This window comes from Manacus candei, unplaced genomic scaffold (assembly GCF_025592945.1).
Source record: "Manacus candei isolate 608988 ecotype Guabito, Panama unplaced genomic scaffold, ASM2559294v1 h1tg000139l, whole genome shotgun sequence".
Taxonomy (NCBI): Eukaryota; Metazoa; Chordata; class Aves; order Passeriformes; family Pipridae; genus Manacus; species Manacus candei.
The window spans coordinates 758,795-783,172 of record NW_026138187.1 but is presented as its reverse complement, the minus strand read 5'-3'; the positions used below and the strand labels follow the sequence as shown (position 1 = coordinate 783,172).

Genomic DNA, 24,378 nt, shown 5'->3' with positions numbered 1-24,378 from the left:
CAGCTGGGAAACACCACCAAAATGGAACACCAGGCTTAAAATGGAGCACCAGCATCTCTTGGAAACACTGCACACCAGCAGCAGTCACCCAGGCCAAGTTCCACAATGGGGTTTTGAAATAACTGAAAAGCCACAAAGATCCCCATAATCAGCAGAATGACTGAAGTGCAGCTTTTGCAAGTGGTGGTGATGTAAGACCATGAAATGCCTTTGACAGTTGCAGCCACAGAGCTCTAACAAAAGGAAAAGTAACGTGAAGATGCTGAAGGTCTTGGTAGCCTTCTTGAAGAGTTCCTCCCTAATCTGAAGCACTGCAACAAGCCCCTCACAGCAGCCACCTCTGAAACAGGAACTGGAACACTTGACAGCCAGTAACCTCAGAGGTTCTTGTCTTGAGAAAGTCACAGAAACGACAGATAAAAACCTCAGGGTAAGAATCGCAATCACTGAGGTTGGAAAAGCCCTTTAAGATCGAGTCCAACCATTCCCCCAGCACTGCCAAGTCCAGGACTAAACCATGTCCCCAAATGTCACATCCACGTGTTTTTTGAGCACTTCCAGGAATGGTGACTCCACCACTGCCCTGAGCAGCCCCTTCCAGTGTTTGACAACCCTTTCCATTAATAAATTTTCCCTACTATTCAGCTTAAATCTCCCCTGGTGCAACCTGAGGCTGTTTCCTGTCCCTTGTTCCCTGGGAGCAGAGCTGGACCCCCCCAGGCTCCCCCCTCCTGTCAGGGATTTGGAAGGAGCGAAAAGGTCCCCCCTGAGCCTCCTTTTCTCCAGGCTGAGACCCTCCAGCTCCCTGAGTCACTCCTGAGCAAAGTCTCAGTAAGTTTGAGCCATTTTGGACAGAATAATTTGTCCCAATTTAAGCCTTTCGAAGTTAAATGCAAGTTCTGGACTTGACACATTTGGCTTTCAACAGGCACTTAGAAAAATCTAACTTTAGAATGGACAGAAAAAAACCTGCTCCCCTTTATCTTCTTTCCCCTAATCCCCTTGATATTGCAGAAGGATCCCAGCACACCTCACTCAGGCTACAGGTAACTAAACGATATGTTTGGAAAAGTGAATCTTGCCCTCCAAACACAAGGCACAGTCTGAGAGAGTTATGGACTGCCCAAATATCTCCTCCTCTGATCTGTTTGATGAACTGCCCAAGTAGCAGAGCTGACTGGGGTGTGAGTAGCAGACAGAGAGAAATCTGCAGACAGAGCCCAGCAACAGCATCTCACCATTTCAATCCTAAACTATTTAGAGATAAAAGAACTGCAGCTCTTGAGGAAGCCACAAACAGGCCCTCACCACAGTGTGATGGCAGTTCAACATCACCCATCACCTCCCAAAGGGAACAGAGTTGAAGGGGGAGAAAAGCCTAATGCAACACATTTGGGGCAGCCTTTCTGGAGCACCAATCACATCCATATGGACACAAACCCAGCCTGTAAAGTCAGCTTGAACTTTTCTTTTTCCAATTTCTCCCTGACCATCTGATCTCCAGTCCCAAACTTATAAAGTGAATTTCAATATTCCTGCTTAAGATCAGGCCTCTCTTCCCACTTTTTTGAAACCCCCAAAAGAAAGGTTTAAACCCTTGTTCCTCCCTCAGCTTTGCAGCTGATGTAACACAATCACAGCTGCACATATTGGACCAAAACTGAGAGACCCCTTGCACACTTACTGGTGTCACACAGAAACCTGGAGTAGTTCTTAAAGCCAAGTTGAGCACATCCAGTCTGCTGGAGTACTTCATTTTACAGGGAGTCAGATCCACCTCCTTTCTTTCTCATAAAGAGTAATTCACTTAAGACTTCCCAAGTCTCCCTGCATTTTTAATATTAGAAAAAAAGCAATTCCTAAGTGTTTCTGGGATGTTTTCTAGACCCTCAAACTTAGTATTTACAGCTATTGTTTTCTAGTAAACATTTGAAGAGAAGAATAGTTTTTTTTGCCCAAGTACTCCAAGCTCTTGACACAGACCAGGGAAACCAAAATCGTGCTGCAGAGAAAGTGGGAAACACGCTCATGAACGATGCCTGGAAGGTTGAGGAAAAGGGCAGTATCACAGGATCTGAGAATAAACAACTGGACATGTTTTATGCCACATGAAGCTGGCCACACAAAGGAAAGTCTGCAGAAAGCCAAGAAACAGGGTTATGGCAGAAGATGAAGAAGAATATGGAAGAAAGGTGGAGACCAGGGTTTAACAGACTCAATTCACCGAAAAGCTCCACATGAGACACCACTCCTCATATGACTCTTGCCCTTTTCCTCTTTTTGTTGTTTTTGGTTTGGGGTTTTTTAATTTATTTTTTTTTATTTAGTGTCCTGGTATTTCTCAGTGTCTCATCAGCTAACACCTACAATATCTTCAGAGCAATGTAATTTCTCCCACCTCATCATGCTCTCAGTTCCTCTCCCCATAACAGCCAGTTGAGACTCCACATCTTTAATCTGCTTGCCCAACTTTTAGGAGAAATCTGTAGATCAAAGTCTTTGCACAGCCTGGAAGTAACACTGTTAGTCCTCCCTCCAGTTCAGATCCAGATAGAAGGAAGGGATTAATCATTATCCCCTCCCCAACACACACAGAAACCACTACAGCCCTTCCAGGGAGTCCTGCAGTATGATGGAAAATTGTTCTTCAGGTCTTTACTGCTAAATTTGCTTATAAACCCAGTCCTTGTTTTCAGAGTTCAAATGAAAATGCTTTTTTATTTTAAGTAATCCTCATAAACATGACAAAACTGGTAAGATCAGGAGTCACTTAATGCACTATCCTTTTCCTGACAGAAGTCTCTGTCCTTTCTTGGCCATGGTAGTTCACAGCTCCTATACAGGATATGGCATCTTCACATTTAACACCAGGCTGATTTTTCTTCCTAAACTTTTATGACTTATAAAAGAAATGTGACTTCAAAGGTACTGTGAAGGTGGGGAGGCCCTGGCACAGGCTGCCCAGAGAAGCTGTGGCTGCACCATGCCTGGAAGTGTTCAAGGCCAGGTTGGAGGGGGCTTGGAGCAACCTGGGCTAGTTGGAGGTGTCCCTGCCCATGGCAGGGGGTGGAACTGGATGAGCTTTCAGGTCCCTTCCAACTCAAAACAGTCTGTGATTGACAAAAATCTGCAAAATAACTGGAATCTTCCATTGCTACAAAACTTCAGCAAGGCCAGTGAAAAATCCACCCCATTACACTGAACTAGCTCTGCACTGTAAGTAGTGACCACTGCAGCTTTGCTTCTGTGCAGCACCTCCTACATACAGGAAACCATGGCCTGGTGCAAAGGCAGACAGGTTTGTTTGGCAGAACACAGAGGTGAATGGCACAGGGCAGCACATCAGCAGCACCAGGTCTCTGTTGTTACAACATTCACACAGATTTGACTGCAAAGCAGAGGTGAGCTCAGAATGATGCTGGCCTGGCTTGTCTTGGGGAATTTGCCAGAGTGGGAGCAGGATGCCAATAGCAGGCCTAGCAAGGCTGAATGCCTGGGACAAGGCAGCCAAGGACTATGGCAACATAACTATGGCTGCTCTGAGTGAGCAAAAATAATGGATTGACACTGCTATTCCCTTGGCTTTCCCACTAGTTCCTCAAGAAGTCACCCTAAACTGCCCAGGAACCATCATTGTCCAACTCTTCACCATTGCCCTGTGGAGAAAGGAAGAAGGTAAAGCCAGAGAATCTTTACTACCAACTTACACTATCCATTTTTTTCAGATAATGCTTTGTATTTTCCAAAACCACTGCCAAAAGCAGTGTCATCTGCAATCTCTTCCCTTTTTCCAATGCAATACTGGAGTCACCCTATTGTTTCTGTACTTACTCACTTTAAAATCTCACCAATTCCAGCTCCAAAGAGCTCCCTTAGATAAGTTGCTGCTTTGCAACAATAGGCTGAATGGGTGAATGTTACCTGTGTGACAGAACTTGACCTATCAGAGGCACAGAAGCCCTTTCTGATTTTATTTGAGAACAGTTTGCTCTGTAGACAAGAGGTGTCACCACGTGTAGCTGTGGGCTTATGTTACCTCTGCCGCTCAAATGAGATTTTTCTTACAATTACACTGTGGCATGCTTACTATAGAAATTAGGAATGTACATAATTATATCTATATATAATATAGATATTAGCACATTAAAGGGGACTCAGATTGCTTTTTCAGAGGGCAGAGTAGGTGGAAATCAGATTCTGCTGCATTGCATTCCCCTGGCACGGCACCAGAACTGTCCTAAAACAGATCTTACAGATAACACCAGAATTTACAGAGTTCACAGTGACCCCCATGGGCTCCAGCCCACTTCCTCCTCCTTCACTTCATGACTCACACAAGTGATTCCATCAGCTGAGAGCTATTAATTGCCAATCCCGATACTGGAGAAAGCTGTGTCACCACACAGGTAAAGATATATTTAGTTACCACCGGATAATGCCTGCACTTCTGCCAGTGCAAACAGGCACATGACTGTGCAAAGCACAACTGTGGGCATTTCTTATCAAAGAAAACAACATTTAAAGGGTAGAATTAGAGAAAGGCTTTCAGAGCGCAAAGCAAGCAGTTTCCTTAAGGGAGCAGCTGATATGAGCCTCTGCAAGTCCCAGGTACACACTCTTAAACTTTAATTCAGTGCAAGATCTCCTCTATATTTCAGGAAACAGATGAACCACACATTTGTTCATTCAACCATAGAGCCAGTAATTAGAACACGTTTAAGGATTTCTGCAGCTCGCTGAAGCAAGAGCAGTTTCAGCAGGATTTTCCTGCTGTAATTTTCTTGGCTTCATATCTGAGAAAAACCCTATCTTATCTTAGCTCAGCATACACATGCCTACACTGAGATCAGCTGCCCACTGGCTAAGGCAACAGTGTTTCTTAATACTAATATAAAGAAATTTCAAGTATGATGTAGGCTGAAAATGTCTAATATGTTTGCAGCATCAGTCCAATGGCTACCATGTGACAAAGCATCTCTTGTGAAACCTTCTCCAGTGGTGTTTCAGATTACATCTTCTCTAAGTAGCATTACATGTTACTTTTAAAAATTAAAAGCATAATGCATCTCATCTGCCTACACAAAGCAAGATTCCCAGCTTTCCAGAGCTCAGCATTCCATGAGCACAAGGGTTTCACAGAGCTGCTCAGTGCCATGCCCTGCACAGACTCATCACTGTCCATGCCTGGATAAAACACACAGACACACCACAAGCCAATTCCCACTGCATTGGCAGTGTCCTAAATATGGGTAATCCACGTGTGCAGTAATACCCAGACACTTCTGCAGGAGACAGAGCAAGCCAAGCCTCAGTGAAACCAAATTCCTCACAGAAGAGCCAAATCACTACTAAGAGATTACAATGAAGGCCAGTTCAGAAATCCACAACCCCGAAACACTGAACTTCCAGAGGAAATCATGGTGCTGGCACTTGTGGCACAGAGCCCTCTCCATGATCTGCTAGCCATACAGGATCTTCAGTGTGAAAACCTGACACCTGCAAGGCATGAAACAGCCCTTTGCACACTCCTCTCGTGGGCACTGCCATCCCACTAAAACCTGAATCTGTGCCGAAATGGAGCTGTTCTGACTGGAAGGAATGTGCTTGTCCCCTGCCAAACATTTGCTTAATCAACCAGTAAGCAGGAAAATAAGTTAATCAACAGGACTTGAAATTCTTGATGGTTATTTCTACCCTGAAACATAAAACCGCAAGGAAAAGCAAAACAAGAAACTCAGTGAAACATTGGCCACACTCAGCTGTGCTGAATGGCAGGAGGTATGACTGACACACATCCTGCACAGGAACGTGGCTGACACTGAGCCACTCACTGAAGTGGTAAAGCCCTGAGACTGCTCTCCCTATCTATGTAAAATTGGCAGCTTCCAGTTCCGAGAAGTTCAAATCAGATTGACTCAACCCAATGGCTGCAAAAACCAACAGAGAGGCAGGACAACAGGTTTTCAGCCCAAGGAATTCCTGGTCAGCCCTCACAGACCAGGCTGTTCCATGAACAGCAGCAGCCTGTTACTCTAAATTAGAGGTGATACCCTCGGTCTAGAACAAGTCCACCCAACTGGGACCAGGGAAAGGGCCCCACTTTGTGAGGAGATGGCAGATACTGCAGCATTACCTGAGCACTGAGGCTTCCAAGCAGAAGGGAGTTCAGGAATTTCACATACCCCAGCTGAGACTCCCTCCAAGCAGGTGTGCACATCTGCAGCTAACATGCTGCAAGGCTTGGCTTCAATCACATTCTGCTATTAAATCAGAAGCAATATAAATAAGGTTGAAATAGGACAGCAGGGAATTCTCCAGCCCAAATCTCATCTTTGGTATCCTGTAATCACATTCAGTATTCAATCATCATCTTGACAATTGACTATTCCACCTTTGGGGGAGATTCCTCAGTCATCCAACTCCACAGCAGTGAAGTTATTTGGTCTGTGGTTCACTGTGTGCCCAGGCCCCCACTCAGTCCATGCAGAAGGTTTCAGACAGAGGCTGTCCACATCTGAAGATAAACCTGATTAGCCAAATCCCCTCCTGTTCCACCAGCTTACACAGAAGGATGGTAATGTTCATATCTGAACCCGTGGACTAATTACTTCTACAAAACAATTAGATTTAGGGAAAACTAGTGTTTAACCCTGGCCAGCCAACCCTGAGACTTTGCTTCAGGCAAACGTTGATTCCTAAGAGCTGCAGACAGGGATTCCAGTTCCTTCTGTGGGAGGACACAGCAACACAAGGGCAACCACCACATAGGTTCTGGCTGAGGTGGGACTTTCCTCGTGCTGTGACACACCCTTCCTGGGCATCTTTCCCTTCCAGGTTCCTCATGCTATGGCACATCTTTCCAGGTTACTGCATCTCTAAGTTACTGGCTCCCATTAAATCTAAAAATAGAAGAAAACTAACCCAAATAGCCTTTGGTTTTGAAGGTGTTGCATTTTTTACAGGTAACACAAGGTTAGTACCTGTTGCCTCTTGTGACACCAGCTTTGGAGTCTCAGAGCTGATCTAACCCATCTTGCAGCAAAAGCTCCAGCTCATTTTAGTCTCATTCTGGAGGATAAGACACTAATATGTCTTCAAATAGCAATGTCTTACGGACAAGAACTCATTGAACTACAGCATGGTTATTTTATTCAGCTACCTTCCTTAAAAAGAAATTCCATCTCCTGGACTGCTGACTGCATACACTTAATGAGTATACATAGTGCTTGGACACTACCAAAGTTCTTGATTAAAGAAGTTTATTCCAATCAGTTGACATGATTTACATTGCTACTAAAGAGGCAGTAAAATGGCAAAGACTCGCAATTCTCTGTTGGATTTAATACTCTTCACCTGCATCTTCTCCATCCATTGAGTCTGTGCCCACTTCTTCATAATCTTTTTCAAGAGCAGCCAAATCTTCCCGGGCCTCTGAGAACTCCCCCTCCTCCATCCCTTCTCCAACATACCAGTGGACAAAGGCACGCTTGGCATACATCAGGTCAAACTTGTGGTCCAGGCGAGCCCAGGCCTCGGCGATGGCCGTGGTGTTGCTCAGCATGCAGACTGCCCGCTGGACTTTGGCCAGGTCTCCCCCAGGAACCACTGTAGGGGGCTGGTAATTGATGCCAACCTACAGGAGATGCAGAAGAGACCATGAGTTTCTTTGTGGTGTTTGACAGAGACTATAATCAAAGTCAGACAACAAGAGCTGAATAAAATGTGTCACTCACAAAGCTGCTCTGTATGAGAGCCCAAACCTCCACTTCCTAAAATACAACCCAGGTACCTACAGAACAGCTCAATGAGCAAATACACTCCACGGGCCCAGGACAGCGAATGAGAAGCCTGAAAAGCCATGACAGGGCTGAGACTTGCCTTAAAACCAGTGGGACACCAGTCCACGAACTGGATGGTGCGCTTGGTTTTGATGGCGGCGATGGCGGCGTTGACGTCCTTGGGCACCACGTCCCCGCGGTACAACATGCAACAGGCCATGTACTTGCCGTGGCGGGGGTCACACTTCACCATCTGGTTGGAGGGCTCGAAGCAGGCGTTGGTGATCTCTGACACAGAGAGCTGCTCGTGGTAGGCCTTCTCTGCTGAAATAATCGGTGAGTACGTCACCAGGGGGAAGTGGATCCGAGGGTAAGGCACCAAGTTAGTCTGAAACTCAGTAAGATCCACATTTAAGGCACCGTCAAACCTGAGGGAAGCAGTGATGGACGACACTATCTGACCAATGAGGCGATTGAGATTGGTGTAGGTTGGGCGTTCAATGTCCAGGTTTCTACGGCAAATGTCATAAATGGCCTCGTTGTCGACCATGAAGGCACAGTCGGAGTGTTCCAGCGTGGTGTGGGTGGTCAGGATGGAGTTGTACGGCTCCACGACAGCTGTCGAGACCTGAGGTGCGGGATAGATGGCGAATTCCAGCTTGGATTTTTTCCCATAGTCAACCGAGAGCCGTTCCATCAGCAGAGAGGTGAAACCAGATCCAGTGCCTCCCCCAAAGCTGTGGAAAATCAGGAAACCCTGCAAGCCAGTGCACTGATCTGACTGAAAGAGAAAACACAGGTGTTCGAGTCGTTGTGTGGACACCAAGCATCCCAAATCCAGCTCAAGAAAGACAGCTCTGAATTCTAACGCATACCAACTGTTCAAGCTTCAGAAGTACTGAATCTGATTTATCCACCAATAACCAAGAAAGTATCCCGTGAAAAACACTGTATTCTTGGCTGTTTTAAACCTCTTCAAATTGCTACCTCAAAATCCTCCTTACTCCCAATTCTCAGCCAAGGGCATTAACAATAACCAAGAGAATGTTGAAAGACCTACACACCATCTATGCCTTACACTGATTTGACATTCTCCACCTGCACAGAAGTGGAGCAATCCCCATCCCAGAGCTCCTGGTTCTAAACCTGCACAAGTGCCAAGCATGTATCTCTTCAGGGGAGTGAGCTGTCACAGTGTATTACAGAGCCAGTCCAGTTCAGGCTTCGCAGATGACAAAATGAGACAGCTCTGTCCTCACAAAGAGGTGCCACACAATGCTCAGCTCAATTCCCAGGACTGACAGGGACTCCCAACAGCTTGTAAAAAGAAATTACAACCATGTTTTTCAGGTCAAAGTACAGCCTGCTGCAAACTTATCTTGGCTTTAATTAGAGACTGTGGTAGCCAAGTGCTGAGAATAATTCCAGTTGTGATCTGCAAAAGGTGAACTTTTCACAAAGACACACTTAGCATTCCATATCAAAGCACCAGAGGTATACCTGGGTTGTTTTCTGCAATGAGAATTCCCACCTTTGTGACACAGATTGGGTAATGTACATGCTTAGCAGCCCTAAAAAGGGAACTCAGACCTCCTAAGCTGCCATCTGTGTAAGTCTGCCACATGATCAAAGCACTGGGGAGCCACTTACTGAGATTTGTTTCTTTTCTACTGTTATTACCATAAAATTAACCCAGAAATCATAACAGCAGGAAATGGAAACAGTCTAAACCATGGAAGGAAACACTCCTGTTTAAACTTCCTTGAAAGAGTCACAGCCAGAGACCAACCCTTTTCCAGCAGGAACCATGCGAATCATAATTTGTCCCGGCTTTCTGAAGTTGAACAAGAAACTACATATGAAGTTTTAGGTGCCTCATCAGCATTTTAGGCCACTTGAAAGCTGTATCTGACAGGAATAATCCAGCCATTCTCAGCTGGCTAAGAATGAAAGCAGATGTAGGCTAAGTCCACAAATTCTCCTACCACAAAAAACATAAAGTACAGCTTATGTATTGAATAACTATGTACTGAATAACCTAATTTCCAAATCCTGTAAAACAGGGTAAAAAAGATGTTTAAGAGCTTTCAGTAAAGAAGAATCTTACCAGTTTCCTGATACGCTCTAGAACTAGATCGATTATCTCTTTCCCAACTGTGTAATGACCTCGAGCATAGTTATTTGCAGCATCTTCTTTACCAGATATCAGTTGTTCAGGATGAAAGAGTTGCCTGTATGTCCCATTCCTAACTTCATCTGGGGAGAGACAAGATAATTATTATTACATAATATATAAATACTATTTAAAATTAATTTTCTATGTCCACCAGGTTTTTCAGACTTCTGAGGGTGTCCAGAATAAGGTACCTAAACCCTTAGAGATAAAAAGCAACCTGATATCTACCAATCAGTAGGTGACAATACTTTCTACAGCCTGAATATTGAATCACTAAGAAAAGTTAAGTTACTCCTTATAAAACTGTTCCATTTTACACCTGAGTTAAAAATTGGCCTGCCAGAGCAATTTAAAACTGGACTGTGGCAGCAGAATCATTTAAGTTTAAGACAACTTAAGGCCCATTTTGCAGCTTAGCAGCTGAAATCCTGCTTTTCCCCCTTACTTCCCAAGCTCTTCATGATGCTGCCTTGTTGCTTCTGCAGCTGTGGGCTTGCTTGTCTTCTCCTTTCCCTTCACTGTGCTTTCTGCCAAAGGCAGAGAAGGGTTCAAAAGAAACAGGAGATGCTCTTGGAGAGTTCTGCAATCATCCAAACCCTGAGCTGCAAGCTCCAGCACACACAGCTGTGTTAAAGAAACAGTGCAGATGCACACACAGCATCCCCCAGCAGTTACACATTTGGAGACTGATTTAGAGTTACAATCTCCACTAGTCCCAGAAATACACACTTATATCTAGCAGGCTAAAGCTCTGTCCTATGAGGTACAAAGACACTCAGCAGAGCTTTGTCTCTGGTTTAGCTCAAGCCATTCTTGAGTCGTGTGCTAATGCAGTATTGCATCCTTTAATTAAAGTCAGGTGGACAGCAGAGAGCTTTATGAACTACAGCTGAAGTTGCCTGTTTGCCTATATTCATTAATCTGAAAAAGAGCTAGCAAGACAAAGATAAGTAAAATTCAAGATGCAAAAATACTATTCAAACCAGTTTAGGCTGAGCAGCTCCCACTGCAGTCTGCAATCCAATATTCTAAAGTATTTGTAAGATAGCATCAAAACAAACAATTTGGAGAAGTTTACCATCCCAAATACTCATGTGTCCAGGACTTCCTGCATTACCACTCCAAATTATAAAGGATAAATATGGGTAATAAGGGAAAACATAGAAATAAAGAAAAAGGCAGCTGATAGGTGCAGTATGAGTTAGGATGGTTCTGGGGAAGTAACAAAACTAGTAGAGTTCAGAGGATCAGTCACTGGACTATGAAAGTGTGCTGGAACAAAGAATTTAGAGTTGAGGGAACAGCTAAACCAGACATGCTGTGCTTCATCTTTTTAAGTCTAGCTGGGTTAGACTTTTCAGGACACTTGTGTTGAATTCTCAGATGTCACTGCCCTATTTTGTGGTGGAAAGTTTGATGGTGCACATGTCCAGCATCCTGCTGCTTTCTCCAAGAGCAACACCGCTCTGGAAGGACAGAAATCCCTTGTGCACACATGTGGCAGCTGCAGAGCTGCCACATGCACAGGAGATGGGTTTTCATAAACTCAGTGCAGAGGGACACTCTGCATGAATGGGGAGTCCCATCCTAGCCCTGCCCAGGAAACAGGAGCAGTAATTTTCACATTAGCCAGGCAGGAATGAAGAAGGGCAGCTACCCCCCAGAAAGGCACATGATGTAACCTTGAGTATTACCAAGCTTTAAGACAACCTCTTGTCCCTCTCCCCATACTACACCTGCATCATTAACAAGCACTGAACACTCACTGCCTTTAATTTGTCCCAAGACTCCCCAGCTCCCCTTCCCCCAAGGCCAGGTGAGAGCTTTGCTACCTGCCCTCCCTCACCTCATGACTCAGCTGTTCCTGGTTGCTCAGAGCCCCCACCTGGCCAGCAGCAGAGGAGACAACAGCCACAAGGCAACAGCTCCTGGGAATATTAGTGTATGGCTGAGGGTGCTTGGGCTCATTTCAAAGTTACCAGCCTAGCACTCCCACCTTTGACCAGCCCCACAGCCCTCTGCTCCCCTCCCAGGTTCCTTCTGCTGTGTTAGCCACAGTGTGTTACACTGAACAGAAGCTACAGGAGATCCACAGTTTGAGTACACAGGAATAGCCTGAGCACATCCACACATTTCCCCCAACTCTTGTAGTGCAGAATGATAAACACAGCAACTGCACAAGCACAGACAGCACAGATCCCTGCTATGAGAGCCTCAAGTCACTACTCTAGGCAAGGCAGCCATAAACCAGCTCCAGCAGAATTACTTCCAGCACACACTGGCAAGAGCAAAACCAGGATTTGTGACCCAGGGAATAAGGGTTTTGTGAACTGGAAGCTCACATTGAGCTGGCAGTGCAGCTACTGCCCGAGGATGGGAGACTGTCAGTGGCTGATGTGTGGGATGACACCTGAACACCAAGAGCCAGCATTGCCAGAGTTTGGAATACAACTGATTTTCAGGAGTGGATTGTTATTCAAAGATAAGGTAATAGGAAGTTGAAGTGCATACTCAGAAGTCCCTGAATTTAGGCTAGTGATGAAGACCCATTTCTGCAAGCTCTACTAAAGGTACACAGAGCAGAAGAGTGCTTTGGGAAAGCACCATGTACAATAAGAAATCTGCTTAACGATACTTTCACATCTTTTAAAGAGGTTCTGCAGCACACATTATGCCATACTGTTCCAAGGGGTTATAACTGCTCCTTGCATAGCAAAAGTATGCAGCGTGTTCACAAGACCCTTTTAACTCCACAGCAGAAGATAATACTGAAATTCTTGAGAGTTCATAGTGCACATTTGCATTGCAATGAACATAAAGCCAAGCCTTTTCCATCACTAGGAAGGTGCAAGCAAGTAAAAATTTGCAGCCCCAAAGCATTTTTTCAGGGCTAGAGAAATTAATTCACAGAATCATAGAATCAGCTGGGTTGGAAGGGACCTCAGAGATCATCAAGTCCAACCCTTGATCCACTACCACTGTGGTTCCCAGACCATGGCACTGATGCCACATCCAGTCTCTTTTTAAAAATCTCCAGGGACAGAGAATCCACCACTTCCCTGGGCAGCCCATTCCAATGGCTTATCACCCTCTCTGGAAAGAAACTCTTCCTAATACCCAACCTAAACCTCCCCTGGCACAACTTGAGACCCAGCCCTCTTGTCTTGCTGATGGTTGGGAAAAGAGACCAACCCCACCCCGGCTCCCCCCTCCTGTCAGGGAGTTGTAGAGAGTGAGGAGGTCTCCCCTGAGCCTCCTCTTCTCCAGGCTGAACAGCCCCAGCTCCCTCAGCCTCTCCTCATAGGACTTGTGCTTGAGTCCCTTCCCCAGCCCCTCCATGTCCTTCCTGAGCTGAGGGCCCAGAACTGGACACAGTTCCTTAGTCAAAAGATGTGCCAGGGACTGCAGGACACTCTTACCTATGACTGCAGGTTCCAGGTCCACAAACACAGCCCGAGGGACGTGCTTGCCCGCGCCGGTCTCGCTGAAGAAGGTGTTGAAGGAGTCGTCCCCCCCGCCGATGGTCTTGTCGCTGGGCATGGTGCCGTCGGGCTGGATGCCGTGCTCCAGGCAGTACAGCTCCCAGCAGGCATTGCCGATCTGCACGCCCGCCTGGCCCACGTGGATGGAGATGCACTCGCGCTGCGGGACAGAAAGGCATCGCTCAGCACAAACAGCACTGCCCTTGCTTAGCCAACCTCCTGCACACCCACCCCCAACTCCCAGCCTGCAAAGCCATTGAAACATTGGCCTTGTTGTCTTGGTGTTGGGGGGTACTTGGCACAAAGCACAACAGAACACAAAAGCCCCCTTCGGTCATCAACAGCTCCACCCAGACAGACCCTTTTGGACATTATCATTTTTACAAGCTCGTTCCTCCTTGTTGTTCTTCAATCAGACAGGAAGAGTCTGATCAACTCTTCCAAATCCTTCAGCCACTGAATATGTAGAAAAGCTGGTGATTGCACCTGTCACTGGCCTAAGTGTCCAGAACAGCACAACCCAGACTCCAGCCCCAGGAGCACAGCCACCAGAGGCAGCAAAACTCTCCCCAAGATCCAGGGTCACCTCATTTAATGTACATAAAATCAGAATATTCTCCTGATCCCTTTAGGAAGCTTTGCCACTCTGCAAGAAAGTCTTTGTCTAACAAACCCCTTTGTATCCCTCCACTAATAAAGACCATCAGGTCTCACACCACACTGCTGCACACAAAGTGCTCAATTCCTTAACACCACACAAAACTATCTCATGGAAGCTATGGCAGCAAAAGGATCTATTCCTACCCATTTACAGATCCCCAGGTTCCCTCTGGTGTCCAGAGCATAATCCCAGCTTCTTTAATATTTCATCATAGGGCTTTGAATGGTAAAAAACAAACCACATTGGAAACATCTCGAAACTCCTGGTCCATCTGGGGCATTTTACATTCAAGTTCTGTTTTTGAGTGACAGTTGAACATGTTCTAGAAGAGCCTGCATATAGGGCAGTTCAATGTGACTGTTACCCAAAGTTATGTTCGGACCCTATGATTGGGCAAGGCAATTTTGTCCCCTGGAATTCCAGGATAAGCAGTACAGGCCAGGCAGCGAGTGGACTGAGAGCAGCCCTGAGGGGAAGGACTTGGGGGTGCTGGTGGATAACAGGCTGGACATGGCCCCAGCCACGTGTGCTGGGACCCAGAAACCCCCCCTGTGCCCTGGGCTGATCCCACAGTGTGGGCAGCAGGGGAGGGGGGGATTCTGCCCCTCTGTCCCCTCAGGTGAGACCCCCCTGCAGAGCTGCCCCCAGCTCTGGGGTCCCAACATCAGAAGGACATGGAGCTGCTGGAGTGAGCCCAGAGGAGGCCACAGAGATGCTCCAAAGGCTGGAGTCCCCCTGCTCTGGAGCCAGGCTGGGAGAGCTGGGGGTGCTCAGCCTGGAGATGAGAAGGCTCCAGGGAGATCTAGTTCCACACCCATAAGTAATGCAGAAAAGCAGGAGCATGGTCCTTTCAAATTCATTGGGAACCCCACAACATTAAAATCTGTATTCGCAAAACAAAACCAAAAAATAAATCACCTGTTCTCAACCACAGCACTGTACAGCTGAACTGCTGTTTTTAAGCTCCCATCCATCCAAGCTGTATATTCAGATATCCAGTCCACATCCTCTCTGTGACCAGCCTTACTCAGAGCTGCTGCCACATTACTCCTCTTCGAGGCCATCACTTCCCAGGCTGAAGCACTGGGCTGGTAAGGTGCTGTGATGGCAGAGGACACACAGCCCACCTACACGGTGTAAAACAGGTGACAAGAAAACCAGCTGCAGTGCCACAGAGAGGCCAGGCCATGGCAATGAATGAGGAATCATCCCTTCAGGAGAGCAGGACAGCCTGAAACTCTTCTACAGGAGGAGGAGAACATAGACCACCACAGATCCTCATTTGACTGAGGTCCTACCAGTGGCCCAAGTCTTGCTGGTGGAGCTCCTAAGCAGTTGGGGAAGGTCACTGAAAGGGTGTGTAAGGACTACACTGCACCACAGAGATGGTGGAGATGGTGAAGGGTGTAAAGGAGAAGGATATGAGAAGCAGCTGAGGTCACTTGGCTTGTTTAGCCTGGAGGAGAGATTTGATCATGGCCTATATCTTCCTCATAAGAGGAAGCAGAGGGTTCTCTGCTGACCAGGGACAGGACCCAAGGGAATGGCATGAAGCTGTGTCAGGACAGGGTTAGGCTGGATATTAGGAAAAGGTTCTTCCCCCAGAGGGTGGCTTGGCACTGAACAGGCTCCCCAGGGCAGTGGGCACAGCACCAAGGCTGACAGAGCTCAAGGAGTGTTTGAACAACACTCTCAGGGACAGGGTGGGATTATTGGGGTGTCCTGTGAGGGGTCAAGGGTTGGACTCAATGGCCCTTGTGGGTCCCTTCCAACTCAGAGGATTCCATGATTCCATGACTAGCATGCCCAAGCCAGGTAAATGCATGTCACAAGCTTTCCAACATCTCAGGAACAAGCACTACATTAAGACTACACAAAGCAACAGCAATGACTTGTGTTCCAAAGAAAATGTATGTCTGAAAGTACAACTTGGCAACACAGGCACAGACCAGGTGCTACAGATGGGACATTAAACCTTGGCATGTTTACTTTGACAAAGTACAAAGTTCAGCACATGGGGCAGTGACTCCCTGCACCAGTACAAACAGCAATAACTGAGAATCAGCCCTGCTGCAAAGATCCCGGGGATCACCACAAAAACCAGCCTGGATGTCCCACAGGGTATTCTCATCCTCAAACCATGGTAAGGCAAACCATTTGCCAGGCTACAAAAGGAGGTACACGGCCAGTGCAGGAGAAGCCTTCCCTCTGCACTGCAGGTGGGTCCAGGTTGGAAGCTCAGAGGCTGCTGTGAGGTTTAGGTTCATGTTAGGAAAAGCCTCACAAGTAGTGTGGCCCTGGAACAGGTCACCAGAGAGGTGGAAAGGGAGCTCCATCCTTGGAGGTTTTCAAAACTTGTCTAGACAAGGTCAGTCACAAAGCCTGGCCTGCTGCTACTGTTCATCCTGCTTCAAGAGTTCCTTCAACTGCTTCCCTGCAACTCTACCAAGGACTTCTAAGTAGGACATAGCTATTTAATTAAACACAAATCTTTGTCAGACACTAAAATACTCTCTGCCCATTTTGCTCTGCATGGCCTTTTCAGCATCAAGAATACTAAAAAACAGAACAAAATCCAAGCCTTGAAAGTATCATCTCCAAGTTGCAATGACAAGCAAGAGAGCTGTCACACTCATTACAGCTCAGGGCCTTCACATATCACTGAGGGGAGCTTTGTAATTACTACAGTTTAAATGTGTACTACAGACAGTGCTGGTAAGTGCTGCATTCAAGCCATAGAAGGCCACAGAATGCCTTTTTTTACTGAAGTAATGCTCTCCCTACACTTACATACATTATTTGCAAGCACAGAAACAGTTTCAGTGAAAATTCAGGTAGAATTTCTCCAGCCCAGTCTCTATCTCTGCCTCCTTTCCCTATGGGATGTGGCTCCAGCTGAAGGGCACTGGCCTGTCCTCTGTCATTGCCCTCCCAGCAGCTGCAGACCCAGCCCCCTGCACTCACTGCTGGGTTAAAGCCCCCCAGCTCCCTCCATCACACCACTGGGTCAGGCTGTAGGTCCCCTGCACTCCCCAGCATAGTATTTAAGGTCCAGCTCAGCCTGTGTGAGGTTGATGGAAAGCCAGATTTCCTAAGAACAGCTGTGCCAGCTCAGACCAAGCTCAACAGCACATCATATAGAGGAACGTGGTTTCCCTGGGATGGGACTCCAGGGAACCTGTATCCTTGGCAGAGACCAGGGGCTGTATTCAGACTCCCGATTTGACTTTATTTAAAAAGCGTGACCAGAAACAGCCCCCCAGGGAAGGGCAAGGACATCAACACACCCCATCGGTACCCTAACTTGTAACCATTTCCAGTTCAATACATATTTCCCACGCATTCGCAAGCCTACAGAAGCGGTCTTGCAACATTTTGTTAAGCTCATGTAACCTTCTGACGGTCTCTTTCCAGGGAGATGTAGAAGGCCAACACCCCCATCCCCGACTCCGGCTGTGCTGCCCAGCTCAGCACCTGAACCTTGTCCTGTGGGACTCTGGTCGCACCTTCCCGATCCCCCTTCAAGGTGACTCACAACCTGCCAGGTCATTCACCCCTGCCAGTCCTCCAGGAATTCTCCACATCAGCTCATTCCCGGCGCTCCCAACGCCTCACGCCACAGCGGGCGCCGGCAGCGAGCGGCACCTGGGGAACACTCGGGGCGGGGGAACAGAGGAGTTCCCCTGCTCTGCCTCTGCGGGTCTCCCCGGAGCTTCCCCGGGGTCACACCCAGCGGGTCTCCGGCAGCTCCCGCAGGGACCCGCGACCACGGGGGATGGCCGTGCCCGGGGCTGAGGGTCCCGCGGGCCGCCATGTTCTCGGCGGGGTCGCCACCATTTTGGGACGAGACGGCGGGAGCGACACGGGAACGACATTCCGGGGCGAGGCACGGCTCGGGGCCCGCCGGGGGCGACCCCGCCAGCCCATTTCGCCCTGCCGCCAGGGAGGGCGGACCCGCGCGTCCCGCCCCCCTCCCTCTCTTTCCCGCAGCGCACGGGACCCCCCTGCGCCCCCCACCCCGCGCTCACCATGGCTCGGGAGCGCCGGGACAGACGCGCAACGTGTCTGAGCAGCACCGCGACAGCGGGAGCCCTGCCCGGGCTCAGCCTTATATAGGGCGGGGCGGGGCGATGGGCTGCCTGCACTGCGCTCATTAGCGCGGCGTGCGCTCAGCTGGGCACCATTGGGTGGCAAGGATGTCTGTCACCTTTCTGCGAGAGCCATTGGTGGATTCGTAACCAGGGGCGGGGAGGGGGCGGGGTTTAGTCTTCCCGCCAACGAAGGCCGGAGCCACCCTCCTCAGGCTCGCGCGCGGATCCAGGATGGGATCGCTGTCCCTGGGTTGGAATGGCTGTCCCTGAGGTGGAATGGCTGTCCCTAGGCTGGAATGGCTGTCCCTGAGGTGGAATGGCTGTCCCTGAGGTGGAATGGCTGTCCCTAGGCTGGAATGGCTGTCCCTGAGGTGGAATGGCTGTCCCTGGGCTGGAATGGCTGTCCCTGGGTTGGAATGGCTGTCCCTGAGGTGGAATGGCTGTCCCTGGGCTGGAATGGCTGTCCCTGAGCTGGAATGGCTGTCCCTGAGGTGGAATGGCTGTCCCTGGGCTGGAATGGCTGTCCTGGGCTGGGATCGCTGTCCCTGAGGTGGGATCACTGTCCTGGGGCTAGGATCGCTGTCCCTGGGCTGGAATGGCTGTCCTAGGGCTGGGAACGCTGTCCCTGGGCTGGAATGGCTGTCCCTGGACTGGGACGACTGTTCTAGGGCTGGGATCGCTGTCCGTGAGCAGGGATCACTGTCCTGAGCTGGGATCGCTGTCCCTGGGCTGGAATGGCTGTCCCGGGCTGGGATCGCTGTCCCTATACCCAGAAGTTGCCTGGAGACACCCTGCGAGCCCCAGCCCTGCCGGGTGGGCACCCAGAGGCCCCGGTCCTGCAGTGCTGTCTCTGGGGTGAAAGAGTGAGATATGGGCAAACCCCTCTACAAGGAGCCTGGAGGCAGCTCCATAACAGTGCCTGTGGCAATTGCTGCTGGGATAAAGAGTCACACAGTGGAAAAGACTCAAAGGGCCAGACCTGGAGAGCCACGTAGATGCTACTAAAATCACCTTTGGCGTTTAAATGCCCCAGTTTAAGTTGGGTGTTTAGGTGGAAAGTGTAAAACCTCTGTGGTATGTCCTAATGGTTATATTAACAGAAATATTACTGAGATTGCCAAACCCACTCCCTGGGTGAGAGCAGCTGTTGCGTGTGCGGGTCTGATCTTTGGTACCTGGAGTTCTGTCCATCCTTCAGGGGCTCAGCACCAGCATCCCTTCCAGGAAATTGCTTCTTCCCCTGCTGAGCTGAGCTTCTGTGGCCTGAGAGGAATGTGAAACAATTTTAAACAATAACAAAGTAGATAATTTTTTCTCTTCATGTGCGGATCTCCACTCCTGAGAGCAGCCTGGACAAAGGTGATACTTTTGATGTGAGTGGGATGAAATCGTGTCAGGCTGGGTCTGTACTTGGCTGGAACTAGTGGTGGGAAGGGATGAACCCCGTCTCTCCAGCTGATCCCAAGGGCAGGGAACTGATGCCTGCTGAGGATGCTTCTACTGCTGTTATCAACCCCATTGTGATCATTTCAGCCCAGGGTGTGGAGTGAAACCTGTGTGGGTGCACCCTGAAAGAAAAGAAGGGCAAAAACACTCTGGAAAGCAAGGATCAGAGGATCAAGAGAGAAGGACAGAGGTGGAGGAAGGTGAAAAAAACCCCAGATAATACTGATACAATTGTTCTTCCAAAGAACAATGCCAAGTGTAATGAGTGACAAAAATGTGTGGGATATAAGAGAGCACTACACTGTCTGTATTTAACTCTCCCCACACCAGAGGGTGGCTGGGAGTGATCACACATATGAGTACCTGTGTCAAGGAATAAGCAGGCTCCAGTTCGTTCTCCTCGACAAGCACTGTGAGTGTGAAACAAATCTGCTTTTGCCCCATGAGCTGGGTGGTGGGCATCAGGGGAGAGTGTACAGCTGTGCAATTGGTTTTTGAAAGATAAGTCTTCTCTGCTTTTATGTAACCTAATCCTCAACAAGCCCAAGCTCTTTGCTTAGTGCTGGTATATATTTGAAAGATTCAATCAATATTCAACTTCTAATAACCCCCAGCCTCTTTCCAGCTAACCTCTCCCTATGCTCCAGTCAGCTCTGAGACCTGACAGAACTTATCTTTCTGGGGTTTTTTCCTGATTTGTTTTATACTGATTGCTTGGCCTAACTTCACTGGGGCATGACCTTGGCTGCAAAGTGCCTTTAGCTCTGACCATCTCCTTAGTGGAGCAGTTCTGTAAAGAAGACCAGGATAGTCCTGGTTGTCTGAGACAGAACTAAAAGCATAGAACCATGGAATGGTTTGGGTTGGAAGGGGCCTTAAAGCTTGTCTCATTCCATCCCCCTCTCATGGGCAGGGACACCTCCCACTGTCCCAGGTTGCTCCAAGCCCCGTCCAACCTGGCCTTGGACACTTCCAGGGATGGGGCAGCCACAGCTTCTCTGGGCAACCTGTGCCAGGGCTTCAGCACCCTCACAGGGAAGAATTCCTTCCCAACATCTAAATCTCTCCTCTTTTAGTTTAAAACCATCCCCCCCTTGTCCTGTCACTGTAGGTGTCCATGCCCAGATTAGAGGGATTGCAGCTGCAGTGACCATGAACCATCACAGTAAGTACTAATGAAAGATGAAAGAGGAAAACAGTTAACATATTTTAGTTTCTTTTGTTCTTTTTTATTTGAGAAAAATAGGGCAGTCAGATAATCTTTCCCCCCTCCTTTTTTTATCATCTGTTGTGCTTTTCTCAGTTGGAAAAAAAAATATCAGCACCACATGACTGATGGGATCTTCGCAAACCCAGATTTGGGAATCCCCTTCCTGCAGGTTAAAAGAGGAAATAGGCCAAACTGAATTCAATTCTTCCACGTTGCTATTGTCTTACAAATATTTCAGTGTTGTCTTTTTCTTCTTTCTCAAAGCCTCCCATTCTAGGCACCAGGACACCTGTGAGAATTTCATGTGTTCATTCAGAACAATACATTTGGTTCTGTTGTCGTGAATTACTAAGGAAATCTTCAACCTGTGAGCAAAGTTTAACCTAAACTGTATAATGCATGGAAAATAAGTGCCCACATTGATTTTTTTTCTTTTAAATCTCATTATTTTTAAACTAGTTATAGGACTTTGAAAGATTTGATTTATGCTTTTCAAATGCTCTGACCTGAAATAACACTCACACTGCTCCAACTGTCCTTTCAATTCTGCCAGTGCAGTTCAGCAGTGGGGCAAACCCTGGACTGCCAGTGGTACAGTCACACTGTGAGATTTTAGTCCTCTTTAGAAACATTACAGCACCATGACAGGAGATGGGTCAGACCCCTTGCCAAAGCAGAAATGCAGATGGTATCACTCTGTGAGTGCAGTGAGCATTCTTTTCAACTTAGCTGACAAATAAAATCAGAGATTAGGCTGGGCTGCACTGTTACAGTGTGCCCTGGTCCAGCTCCAGCTGAGCTTTTCACATGTTTATCTGCTGTACTCACTACCTGCTCTGATTTGTGTTAACAGCCAGTGGGAAATGGATTTTTGACCTGTCCCCCAGCTCTGAAAGCAGTGTTGTCCTGCTTCTCTGGATTTACTGAGACTACTCCACTGCACCAAGTATGGGTCGGACTTTAGTGAGAAAACCATGGTTTGGTGTTACTTTGTCAAATTTCACAGGGGCACTTGGGCAGCTGCAGCCTGTCCTGGCACTGCCTCAGCTCCACTCCCAGGGCTGCAACGGGTGTCTCGTGTGGCATCGTGGCCTCAAGCTGTGTCAGGGAAGGGTCAGGTTGGACATCAGAAGGAATTTCTCCACAGAAAGGGTTGTCAGGCATTGGACAGGACTGCCCAGGGAGGTGGGGGTGTCACTGTCCAAGGAGGTGTCCAAGGGATGACTGGCTGTGGCACTCAGTGCTCTGGGCTGGTTGACAAGATGGGGACTGGTCATAGGTTGGACTCGATGATCTTGGAGGTCTTTTCCAACCTGAATGATTCCATGATTCTGTGGTTCTGTTAAAGGGGATCATGGCAGCAGGACCACACGGTTGGCACTTGGGGCTGAGTGTGCCTCAGTTTCCCTCAGTGTGCCCTCCCAGAGTTGCTACACTGACAAGAAGTCCCCCAGTCCTACAGAAGCTGGTGGAGTTGCACACCTAGAAAAACATTTCTTGGGAAATGCATTTGATTTAGTCTGACTAAGCAGTAATGTCAAGCCCAAGGGGCCATCATGGATTAATTGAGCACATTCTCTTTTCCAGCTGGAGATCAGTTCTACATGCAGCATGAGAAGTTTTTATGTTTCCCCAGGATTTCTCTGTGCCTGGTCATGCTGTCATGGCCCCAGGGCACAGACTTTGGCTGCAACCCATGTGCTCAGTGGATATGATACCTTCAGAAAATGCTGGATGTGCTGTGTCTCTGTGATACAGCCTCTGTGGCTGCACTGTGGATCTGGGGCTTCTCCAGGAATTTGGATGAAACTTCCTTGAATCTGCAACTCTGCAACTCTTGCTTTCTGTCCTTTCTCAGAAGCACTTGACAAACAATGTGTGCACATTCACTTCTATCAGTGAAGTCCTGAAAATGTGACAGCCATAACCCTGTGCCTGTCTGCTGTAGCTACCTGTCTGTGCCAGGTTTGGGATGACCTGGCATTTCTGTGTCCATTTCCCAGCACTCAGACTGGCAATGGCAGGGTGCTGCATGGATTTTAGTGAGGTGCTGACTAAGGTACTGGCCCCTCCTCATCCCCAGCTCACAGGACACTCTGTGAGTGGGAGGATTGCTGAGGGCACGTGTAAAGTGAGAGTGAAACAGTCAGATTTCATCACTGAGGGGACAATGCTTCACCAAGACTTCATTATTTCAGTACCCGGGTTCATCTCCTCCTCCTCTGAGTGCAAATTCATCCCGTTTCACACATCCATCCTCAGTCCTGTGTGCTCACCCTGCCTCTAGATCTGGCTTCTTCCAGAAGTGTAGGGCCCCTCTGACTGTCCCACGAGGCAGAGACACTCCCTCCCAAATGCCTCCTTTATGGAGGCCAGAAAACCCAACCCAGACTCCAATCTGGACAATTCTTGCACAGGAACAGGGCAGACAAGGGTGGGGACTGGCAGTGAGTTCTCCTGCTCTGCTTTAAGCCATACCCTGTGACCACCAGTCCTACACAGCCCATTCCAGGCTGGGTCAGGGGGTGCCTCAGCAGCATGGGGGCCTTGCTCCTCAGTGACAGGTTTTATTCTGTGGCTCTGGATGACTCTTTCTGTCTCTAATATAATTGATTTTATTAATTACTTTATATTCTAGATGCGGGATCTGGAGCTGGTCTTGGGCATTGGCTGGGAGCTGGTGAAGGGAGGGGGTGTGCTGGCAGCAGCTGGCAGCAGGAAGGAGCAGCCAGTTCCTTAACATGGATTTCACTTTCTCCTACAGTGAATTGCACAACCAGGTGAGCAGGGACAGATCTGTCCCTCCTCTCACCTCTGACATGGCTGTGCCAGCTGCAGCCTTTATGGTCACCTGCTCATGACTATCTGGGTCGTTTGCCATCTAAAATCTTCATTAGCTACAGACACCAGTGTTACCCCAGGTATTCTATCCTTTACTTCCATTCTTTCCTCATTGCTTTCCCCAAAATGAGCACCCAGGATTCCTCTTGGTCAGGTCAGATGAAACAGCACCAGGAACACCCATGGCTGGGATCAGGGCCAGGGCTAAGTGTCAGAGGGAGGGATGGCATGACACAGTTAATTATTCACAAACATGGCCCCTTCCCTCCCTTCCTGGTGCAGGGGATGGGATTGATTTGGCAGCTCAGGGTTCTCCTGAGGGAGAGGTGGGGAGGTGCCTCCCAAAGAGGGAATGATTCCCTGACCTCTACACAACCTGGGGCTGTGGCAAATGAGGGCCCAGGGATACCTGTCACAGGAACTGGGCTGAATGTTGGTGTTGTTGTGCTGGTGCAGGTCCCCCTTTGCATTGGTGATGTCTGCTGGCTGTTTTGGTGCCGTGGGAGAGGGTGAGAGGCTGGTCTGTGTTTTAATCCTGGCATGACTGTACACAGGAGGAAACTGCTGAGGACATAAGAGTCACCCTGGCTCAGCTATTGCCTCTGAGCTCTCTCGTGGTGGCCCACAGGAAATGCCTTGGGAAGTGTGGAGGAAGGGCCTGTAGAACAGCACCACTACCCTGGGATATTCTTC

The 24,378-nt window shown here is 48.4% G+C and overlaps 1 protein-coding gene across 1 annotated transcript; it reads right to left on the bottom strand.

Annotated features, from left to right (window-relative positions):
- Positions 1–7,242: 7,242 nt before the first annotated feature.
- Positions 7,243–18,283, bottom strand: LOC127462777 (tubulin alpha-8 chain). The gene is made up of 5 exons (XM_051771686.1): positions 18,126–18,283; positions 13,374–13,596; positions 9,886–10,034; positions 7,879–8,559; positions 7,243–7,633 (listed from the first exon to the last, which is right to left on the bottom strand). The coding sequence occupies exons 1-5, from the start codon at positions 18,249–18,251 to the stop codon at positions 7,340–7,342; spliced, it is 1,473 nt and encodes a 490-aa protein (XP_051627646.1). The 5' UTR covers positions 18,252–18,283; the 3' UTR covers positions 7,243–7,339.
- Positions 18,284–24,378: the final 6,095 nt, after the last annotated feature.